The sequence below is a fragment of the Gossypium hirsutum genome, chromosome A10 (genome assembly GCF_007990345.1).
Source record: "Gossypium hirsutum isolate 1008001.06 chromosome A10, Gossypium_hirsutum_v2.1, whole genome shotgun sequence".
NCBI lineage: Eukaryota > Viridiplantae > Streptophyta > Magnoliopsida > Malvales > Malvaceae > Gossypium > Gossypium hirsutum.
The window spans coordinates 105,270,581-105,281,259 of NC_053433.1; the positions used below are offsets into that span (position 1 = coordinate 105,270,581).

At 30.9% G+C, this 10,679-nt stretch overlaps 2 protein-coding genes across 5 annotated transcripts; both read left to right on the top strand.

Annotated features, from left to right (window-relative positions):
• Positions 1–1,701: 1,701 nt before the first annotated feature.
• Positions 1,702–5,198, top strand: LOC107889619 (uncharacterized). 3 transcript variants are annotated; one of them, XR_005902675.1, is made up of 4 exons: positions 1,702–2,117; positions 2,244–2,327; positions 3,161–3,502; positions 4,751–5,198. XR_005902675.1 is itself a non-coding variant. In XM_041077928.1 (4 exons), exons 3-4 carry the CDS (start codon positions 3,175–3,177, stop codon positions 5,008–5,010), a joined length of 534 nt encoding a protein of 177 aa, XP_040933862.1. In that variant the 5' UTR covers positions 1,713–2,117; positions 2,244–2,327; positions 3,161–3,174; the 3' UTR covers positions 5,011–5,198. The 3 variants fall into 3 exon arrangements, 1 of the variants encoding a protein (XP_040933862.1); XR_005902673.1 differs by having other exon boundaries at positions 4,757–5,198; XM_041077928.1 differs by having other exon boundaries at positions 1,713–2,117; positions 4,805–5,198.
• A 1,337-nt stretch (positions 5,199–6,535) lies between these two features.
• Positions 6,536–9,527, top strand: LOC107896372 (BURP domain protein USPL1). Of its 2 annotated transcripts, XM_041077929.1 has the most exons (4): positions 6,562–6,712; positions 7,345–7,749; positions 7,980–8,073; positions 8,161–9,527. In XM_041077929.1, exons 3-4 carry the CDS (start codon positions 8,020–8,022, stop codon positions 9,298–9,300), a joined length of 1,194 nt encoding a protein of 397 aa, XP_040933863.1. In that variant the 5' UTR covers positions 6,562–6,712; positions 7,345–7,749; positions 7,980–8,019; the 3' UTR covers positions 9,301–9,527. The 2 variants fall into 2 exon arrangements, with proteins under 2 accessions (XP_016677025.1, XP_040933863.1); XM_016821536.2 differs by lacking the exon at positions 7,345–7,749 and having other exon boundaries at positions 6,536–6,712.
• The last annotated feature ends 1,152 nt before the right edge of the window (positions 9,528–10,679 follow it).

Sequence of the window (10,679 nt, forward strand, 5' to 3'; positions counted from 1 at the left end):
CATGATTAAACACCATTTTTATAGATAAAATCAGAAACAATTACAACATTATTCCAATATTATCATATGCATAAATCAATCATCTAACCCTAAATGCTCCAAGATGATTTCCGAGAACTTCATCAAATTGTTTACAACGTGCAAAAATTCCATAACTTTTAACTGATTCCATCCAGAAAACAATGGGTAGCAGTAACTAACAAACCTATTTTGGTCATTGACTGAAACTAAATATCATGATTAAACACCATTTTTTATAGATAAAAACTGGAAACAATTACAACATTATCCCAGTATCATCATGTATAAATCAATTATCTAATTGTAAATGCTCCAGGACTATTTTCGAGGGTTCCTGAAATATTATCTAATCATAAGGGAAAACTTTAATTATTCCAGCCAACTTATATTCAGTTACATTAACTTTTCTTGGAATCTGCTTTATGACCACCCTTCATTAGGTGTGTTCAATCGATTAATCGATCTGAACTACCATTAACCGAATTAACCGATCCTTTTAAACCCTTAATCGTTAACTGAACCGAAATTTTTTTAAAAAAAATTAACCGAATAAAACTTTTTCGGTTAATTCGGTCGGTTAATTGAAATTTATATATATATATATATTATTTTTGGTTAAAACAAGTATAAAACATATAAAAAATTAATCGGCTTAACTGATCAATTAATTTATATTTTCAAAAAGTTAACTGAACCGACCGAATACTTATATATTATAATATTATTTATTAAATTCGATTAATTCGATTAACTGATTGATTTTGAACCGAATTAACCGTTAAACAAACTTTAAAAAAATTATTAATTAATCCCTAACCGAATTAATTTAATTAATTAACTAATTAACTAAATTTAATTAATTAATTAATTAAATTTAATTTTACTCGAAATTTGTATACCCAACCTTTCATTATCTCTTATAAACCTTTTGAATTCTGAACATGAAGTCCCTATGCAATTGCTGACAAAAACCCATTTAAAATGATTTTTACAGTTTCAACACAATCTATTTCGACCAAATATTTACCCAATTTAAAAACCATTTTTAACTCTGCCTTGTTCTCTGTGAGCATTAATTACTGTTAACTTTAATGGAAAGTAAATCTTTTTTTAGATAGAATTAAATCAAATATCATGATTATACTATGAAAAAAAATTAAAATACTAAATTAATTTCATAACAGGACGCATGTGCCGAACAGTAAAATGTTTTACTGCAAATCCAACTACCACAAAAATTATTAATGTGATAGCATTTCAAAATATATTGTTGTGGTACACAATATCAATTAATACTGTCTTTAACTCAATTCAGTCGGGATAAACATTATTATTTGAAATAATTAATGGTGAAGTTTTTTAATTTTATAAGTTAGGTTAAAAAACTTTAATGTATTTTTATTTTTCTAAATATTAATTAAAGATATGTGACGATAATTTAAATATGGATGAAATTAGAAAATTCTTTTAAGAATTTAAAATTAAATTATAATTTTCACAGTTTTTTTAACATAAACTAAAATTATATAAATATTAAAATTATCACCGTATTAGTTTACATGAGAATGTCGAGAAGGATTACATGATAAACTAATATCTATCCTATAAATGATATTCTCTTGTAATTTCATGTTAATATGGGAACAAATGTTCAATTTTGTTTACATTTTACACCATGTTTGATTGGGTGTAATGGATTAGCCATTACACCCCTATTCCGTGGGCCCACTTAATCCCTTGTTTGGTTCAATGTATTGCCCTAATACGGGCCTATTACATTACGGAGGTATTCCTTATTTTCTCTGCTTCAACGCTGATTTCTAATACCTTCCAAAAGTAAGGATTAGCTAATCAGAGTCTGTTTTACCCTCCCCAGCCGTCTTCTCATTTCTTTATGATTTCTCATTTCTTTCTCACGTCTGAAACATCTTCTTCTTTTTTCATTTTTCTTTCCATTTCCTTCCAACCTTCTCCCTCCTTTTCATGCTTCTATCCTGACCAACCCTTTAACAAACCCTAACAACCCTCAACAAGGCCTTCAATTACGAATCGTATGAGGTAACAGAGTAACAGAGAGTAGCAGCAATGGTTCCCAAGTACGCTTCTCCCTTCTTCTATTCCTTTGATTTCAATTAAATTTCTTTATATATACCATGAATTTAATGATCTGTTCTTGAAATATTGTTTCTTTATTTTTGTTTTTTTGTTTTCTTCAAATGCAGTGAGTAGGGAAGTCTCTTGAAATTGTCTGCCAATTATCTCCAAATGCAGTGACTTCAAATGCAGTGAATCCCAATTCAATCAAGGTAAACATTGTCTGCCCTAACATTCTTTCAACATGTTTTCCCTTTTATGTTTTTTTATGACGAAAGATTCAACATTTGTAGAAATTGAATCTCTTCTCCCTAACCTTGTCTGCCCTAACCTTCGAATCTGTATTTGATGATATGAGGTTTAATATTTGTATTTGTAAATCTCTTCTCCCTTCTAATTACATTTTCTTATGAAAAAAAACCACCTTGATGCCCATTCGTTGATGTTACTTAAAAAAAAGAGTTGTTGCAGGGGAGACCAAAGTCCATTTTCTTATTACATTTGTACATATGCTAATGCTCATTTTCTACATCCTTGTCTCGTTGAAGCAGTCCCCTAATACTGGGGTTTGATTGAAAATTAGCATATGTGGAAATCAAGTATCAAGTATCAAGTTTCGAATTTCAAGTCGAATTTAAACTCAAACTTATCAACATTGGAGCTTGGCTCAACTCAATTACACCCCTAATTTCTACTGCAGTAGTTAGTCGACTATAGATATGATATTTTAATCTAAATTATCTTTTTTATATTAGTCCACAAGCAAGTCCTGTCCCTCTCTTGAGCATTGTTTCTTGAATTTATCATTCATTTTGAATTTCCTATATAAATATCCACTACAAGGTAACTTTTAGAATGCCATATTTGTCTACCTCTTGTACTCTCTTGCACTTGAGTGTGGTTAGATACATATATACCCTAAACCCAATTAAACTAGCTTTCCTTTATAAGCTAATTTTTTATGAAATGATCTTTTTCAAAGTTCAACTTCGTTGAGCAAGCTAAGATGGCAAATAATTGGATTTATCCAACCTTTTTGATGCAGGTGAATGTAGGAGAATGTCATTACCAGCAATGTTAGTAGGGGAAACAGTGGGTGAAATGCTTCAAGCAAATCAATTTGCAAGACAGATCCTAGCTGTTGTTGATAACAAAACCAAGAATACTTCTGCGGATCCTAAAACTCCATTGACTAAACACAGGAAGCAAAGATGTCAATTTTTAAAGTTGGCTGGGAAGCATGAGGAGACCGATGATGAATTGATGGATGAATTGGAGGTGCAACCACGAGACGATGTGGATGATGAAGAGTTCGAGTCAAATTTTACTAATTTGTACTCAACTGGTGATGAAGAGGACATGCTTCGCTGGGACAAACTCCTCCCAGGTTTTTATTGATTTTAATATCATATATGTTTTTTTCTATGTGAGGCTTTCTGGTTCTATTATACTAGATTGCTTTACTTTCTATCATGGACCTGTAAATCGCTGCCAATTCTAGCTTATCATTTGCAATACTGATGGATGTTTAGATTATCAATCTATTTTCTTGTGAAATGATCGAATGCAATATTTTCAGGGTGTCTTTGTGTAGTGAAATGAGCGGTAGACTTGGTAAACTTGCATGTGTTACAAAATTGAATCTAGAGATCCGTTTCCCAGTCTTGACTTGAGCAACTTACTGCCAATCTTCCTCCAAAGTAGTTTCCTAATCAAATTGGCTTTATGTTTAATAATGAGAGTTTGCTATTGGTTTTTCTTGTTAGAGATCTGTGTGTTTGTTATAGTTGGTTATAGGTAAAATGTAGGGACGAATTGAAAGAGAGTAGAATGAGTGTGCTTGAGGTTATTATTGTTGGATTGAGAGAAAACTAATAGCTGACAAGGCCTATGAATCTTATGGTGCAAAGGCAATGTGTTTGGCTTCAGCATATATGGAGTATATAACTGGGCTTCATTTTGACTGTCCTTATGGTAATTGATATTTGCTTTGATTGCAGGATGATTCTTTGCAAAGGCTAAGCATGGAGTGGCAGCTTTCGCTGGTGTGAATTGAAGGCTTATGAGGGGATTCTTGCACCATATGATAAGACAAGAGAATGGTTATTCCTGATGCTTTCAAGTTTGCAGTAGTTGGTTTCTTTTGTGGAATTTAGAATTTCGTTTTCTTACTTGCTTCTGTGGATAGTTAGTCATGCTCAATGTTTTTAAAATTGGTGGAGAAAATAACATTAGCCTGGAGTAAATATGAAATATAACATTGAACACTTTTATGTAGGTTATTTTCAAGTTTTGTTTTTGGCTGTTCATAATTCTGAATTCTCTTCACGAACATTGGTGTTGCCTTGGATATTATATAAGTTTCTGTTTCTGATTGTTGGTATGCTCGACTATGAAATGGTTCCTATTAGCACAAAGGAGTGCATAATGAATTAGACTTCCTTCCTGTCATTTAAACTAAATATTCTTTATTGCTTACTAACTGAGCATGTTGTTTTCTAATTATGCCGTTTTCAAGGTATTCATTTTCATTTTCTTTTATTCCTGGAAAACCCCTTTTCTCTCCTTTGCTTCTTCTTATCAAGATTCGGCAATATATATCAGTTTGAGGGCTCATAAGGTTTCTGCAATTAAGCTGTAGGTTAAAGGGTTGGACTGGTACTTGGCTAATGGCAAATACAAAATGCAGGACCAAGATCGCGAGCTACCCATTGGAAGCAAACAGTCCTATATCTAGAGGATGTGTTAACCATCTGTGAAGGGGAGACAATAATTGGGAGCATGACTGTTGCACCAAACAAGAAGAATCCCCGAGACGTTGATATAATGGTTAAATATTCATTGAGCGGACGACGTTGTGTGGTTTCGAGAGTTCAATTCTATAAGATGCGCTGATTTTGTTGCAGAGTATTTCATCACCACTACTAGCTGTAGGATACCTTGTTTGCATGTTCCTCAAATGTTTCACCAACATTTTTTTAATTCCTTTTCTACTTTCTTTTTTCTCGAAAGGTTTTCCCTGAGAAAGAAAAACACATAAGATGCATGTACTTCATTAACTCAATCCAACTGTTTTCTTCTCATGTATGCTTCATATTGAGTCTTGTGTTTTGTGCTGATGTGAGGGAGCATATATACAAATGACATTGGATGTATGACATAGGACTAAATAGATTTTGAGCTTTGACAAGCTGCTTATAAGCATTGTTTCTTGTAGAAGAAACACATTATTGGAGAAAGCTTTTGAATCTCCCAACTATTGGATTTGAGTTTCTTTTTGACAATTTGTTTATTGTGCTTTTGTTTAGATGATGAGAAAGGAAAGTCAAGAATTATATTTACTCGTTAAGTTAAATGAAGATATTTGTAATTTAAAAAAATAAAAATTCAATATAAATTTAAAATAAGAGTTTAACTAAAAAATAAGAGTTAGTGGCAAAAATTAATAAAATTTAAATTTTAGTGGTAAAATTCAATAACATAAAAATTAAGTTACAAATTTACTCATTTTTTAAAAAAATAACGGCAAATATAAATAAAAATAAAGTACAATGACAAATTTCAATATTTATCTATAGTATGATGATAAATTATATATTTTTATTAACTTATATTTAATAATAATTATGTTAAATTATATTTTATAGTATTATATATTATGATTTTAGAAAATTCATATAAGAATATTTAATATTAAGAATTTTATTAAATCATATATTTTAATTAAAATATATTTAATATTAATTATTTCAAATTATATTTTATAGTATCATATATTATGATTTGAGTAAATTCATATAAGAATATTGGTTATTAAGAATTTTATTATAAATTATATATTTTAATTAAAATATATTTAATAATAATTATGTTAAAATATGATTAAATTATTTATTACTGATAATAATAATCTTATTAAAATTTAAATAACAATAACAATAATCATTTACCAGAACAATTTTATGCTAAGGGTATTCTAGTCATTTTAGTTTTTTCCATTATGCTATTACACCTCTATTCCATTCAACCAAACACAAGATTACTATTACGCCTCTATTCCATTACATTCAACCAAACAGTGGATTAGCTATTACACCTCTAATCCAATACACCTCTAATCCCAATACACCTCTAATCCAATACAGCGAACCAAACGCACAGTTAATTTTTCAAATATGCTTAGAGTCCTAGAGATACATGTTATTCTATTACTCTATTATATGTAGCCTTCATTTTTCACCAATAATTTAAAATAAAATTTTAGTTTCAGTGTTTGTTTCTTGAAAATGCAGTTTACTTTACCACTGAATACTTACTATTACAAGGCTCGAACTGAAGTTAAGTCATAATTAACACTTGCTGACATTTCTCTAAAAGAAGTTTTTGTCTCGTCACATCAATTTTGAGTTGTTTCAGATAAAAGAATATGGTAAATTATTTAGTTGGTCACCAAATTTTTGAATATTTTTATTTTGATCACCCAAATACTTACAGCTTCCACATTCTTCTTCCTTTTGCTCCCTAGTTCCAGCTGCGGTCTCTTGCTCATAATAATGGGTTTCGCCTAGTTTCTGAAGACAGTCAATCTGTTTATCAGGTACTGTACCAAGTACTATCAAATATTTCATTTTCTAAATTCTTGCTTTCTTTTTTCTTTCATTTTTCTGATGTTCATGTAATGTTTGCTTTGTTTTCTGTACTTGTCTGAGAATATCGAGAAGGATTACATGAGAAACCTCATTAACTCTATGATATTGTTTACAAAACTAAATGCACTGTTTTTGAATGATTAGAAGTTAAAATTTCATCTTTTGTGGATAACAAGAAGTTTGGTTTTAGGATTTTATATTATGTTGACTTGTTTTAGATTTGAATTGTTTGATCACTTTCAGTGGAAAATGAATTACTCTTGAGAAATAAGGCAGATGAAAAATAGCCAAAAGCAAAAATCAAATGAAACTGTACCAAGTTTGAATTTTTTCTACCATGAAGTAAATAATGGTTTTAAACTTTTATAAGGGTGCCTATGTTACTATATTTTACAAGCTTTCTAGCTGGAACTCAGTTGTGAGTGTCCAATATGTTTGATTTTGTTGAAGTTTTTCCATGTTATTAGAGGATTATATCCCTATTTCGAATATGGGTACTTCAAAAAAAAAAAAATAGAGTTGGAGCAACATATCGATGTAGTTAATAACTGGAATCCTTTTCTTGTCTTGATTGACATAGATACTTGTTGGATATATCAAGTTGCTGCTTTGGTTCAGTATTAATGGCCTCTCTCATGTTCTAAAGGGTGATTCAAATCAGAGTAAAAGCAGCGAAAAAGAAGTATGTAAGTTAATAAAAGGTTGAACCCCATGGAAGTGGAGCAAGTGGGGGTAGCAGAGCTAGACTTTTTAGAACCCAATATCTGGTGGAGTGCACAGTGCAACTTCAGCCATGGAGTACGTTGGCCGGTCTTAGTTGTTCGTAATCTGATGGGACAAGTATGGTTGAAGCAGGGGGTGGCGTGGAGGGAAAAAAATGGGTCAAGGAAGATGATGAACACTAATCGGGAGTCAAAAAATAGTAAAAGATGATGATGTGACGTGCACCATCAGCAGTTGATTAAAATGTTTAATTATTATAATGGTAGTGGCTAAATTCTAAATATTTTTATTTAGGTGTCTAAAATGAAAGTGCCAAAAAAAAATTAGATGACCGACATTAAAAATAAAAAAAACCCCAGGAATTAGAAAAATAAAAAAGCTAAATTTAATAATAAAATTTTATGTCCACATTGGTGGGGCACAGATAGGGGCCAAAGGATTTTTATTCTTCTCCATGCTTATAAATGTGTTCTGACCTTCGAAACTTTTCAGGCCGAGAACATCAATAGGAGTGCTCTCAGAATCAAAGGAAATGGTTTTTCAATTCAATTTTCCAGTTCTTCTATTATGTCTTATGTTTTTAATGGTAATTTTTAGTTCCATATTACAATTGATATAAACCAAAGGTTCTTTTTCTTTTTCTCATTTTATTAATGGAATTTCTTTTTGGCAGTGTGGCAGAGGCAATGCAGTAAGGGATTTGGAAGGGAAACATGATTTTGAAAGCCATGGCAGAGACGACGAAGTGGAGAGTTTAGATGACAAGTACGTTAGCGCTTACTTTCATCAAACTTTTGATTCTGCAAATCACTTTGATGGAGGTGATGAAGTGAAGAATTTAGAAGACAAATATTCAACGGCTTACTTCCACAAATCGTTAGATTCTGGAAACCATGGCAGAGATGACAAAGCAAAGATATTGGAAGACAAGTATGCTACTGCGTACTTCCACAAGACTTCTGTTTTTGAAAACCATGGTGAAGGTGACAAATTAAAGAGTTTGGAAGATAAATATTCCGCGGCTTACTTTCACAACACACAATCTTCCAAAATGATGAAGGATCACAACATGGAACATCACCACCATTACCATAACCATGTTGAAAGTGCAGAGATAGGCTTGTTCACCATTGATGAACTACATACCTTTAACGTAGGGAAGAAATTACCCATCTTTTTCCCAATAAAAAACCACTCTCTTTACCCTCCTTTATTGCCTAAACAAATTGCTGACACCATCCCTTTTTCATCTTCCCAAGTTTCTAATATTCTACGATTCTTCTCAGTTTCTCCGGACTCCCCCAAAGGCAAAGCTGTTCAAGATACACTCGCAAAATGCGAACTCGGAGCAGCGCAAGGGGAGACCAAAATCTGTGCTACCTCTTTAGAATCTTTACATGGTTTTCTAAGCAATGCATTTGGACCCCATGTTGATTTCAAGTTCATAAGCACAAGGCATCCCACCATAACAACCCCACTCTTTCAAAGTTACACAGTTTTAGAATCCCCTGAAGAGATTGAATCTCCAAAGAAAGTAGCATGTCATCCAATGCCATATCTTTATGCAGTTTATTTCTGTCACTTTGATGCCACTGAGATTAAAGCTTTCAAACTCCGTTTAGTTGGTGATGTTACGGGAGATAAGGTGGATGCTGTTGTTCTTTGCCATATGGATACTTCAGGTTGGAGCTCTGATCATGTCGCTTTTCGCATGCTTGGTATTAAGCAAGGAAACACTGTTTGCCATGTATTTTCTCAAGGTAATCTTGTTTGGATTAATCAGCCATCGGATATCGCTGCCGGTGCCATATAAGTGTTGAACTGTTCGATGTAGCACTCATTTGCCACTACGTATCGAGACCTTATCACAATATAAGTATTTAAGAGCTAGTCTTATGTTCACTAGGTTTCATGGTGTTTCGTTAATGGTGTGACTTTCTATCTATATTAAGTATCAAGTAATTAAGCAATAAAAAGTATTGCATTAGAGTTAAAATTATATTAGGATGATATTTATAAAATATCATATTTTAGTCGTCATTACATTATTGCCACGCCATATATTTTTAAAAATTATTAAATAATACTATAACACTCGTGTTCTTATTTTTTCTTATTAATAATATTCCAGTCGGGTGTTATTAAAAAAAGTCTAGTTATCCTAAATTAATTTTTATATTAATGAATTAAATAAAATAACCATTAAAATTTTTAAGCTTATACTGTTTTAGTTTTCTAATAAATTAATGTATTTCTCTCATAAGTTAATTCTATATCATATTTTTCATCTAAATAAACTAAAATTGAGATAGAACAAAAAAAGAAAGAAGAAAAATGTATTCTTTTATTAAAACATTCTACTATTTATTATGGTTTAAGGACATGTTGAACTAAAATTATAAAAAAAATTAATGGTAAAATTATTATAAATGCAACGCTTTTTGGTATAACAAAATAAATAATAATAATAATATAATATACAAATATTAATTTTTTTCCACTTATAATATTAAATATAATAAAAAAATATAGGTAAAATTGTCAAAAATCTCACATTATTTAAAGAAAATGGGGTATTGCAATCTTAGCAATATTAAAAATATATTATTACTAACTCATTCTAATCTTCAAAATCGAAAAAATATTATTCCAAAATCTTACACTTTTCTTGAAATTTGAAGGTAAACAAGAACCGAAAGTATTTAAAGAATTTGTTGAAATCATCATGATTTATTGAATTCCCAAGCTATCTATTTATACAACAAGTTTATGACTTTAAAAAGTCATAATCTAAATTGTTTTTTTAACTATTTTATTTGCCTAAAAATAAGGGATGATATTTGCCTAAAGACTAAGACAAACTAATGCAGCTTCAAAAATCATAAAAGTTAACAATCATTCTTGATGTTGAGCTGCAAACTTCAAGCTTTTGTCTTAATAACTCAAATCTGGCTTTGCTTTTATGAAAATGTCAAGCATATTGATTTTTTGTACTGCAATAAACCAACCACACTTCTCCTTCCTTTTGAATATCATGAAGAAAGTAAAATTTTATTTTGAAGTGTTTAGTTTTGCCACGAAACACTGATGATTGTTTTATGAAACACTAAACTAGACTACGATCATGACTAAGGCAAGCGCACCTATCGAATGGTAGTATAGTTATGGTGAGTCTAGAATATCGTATCCACA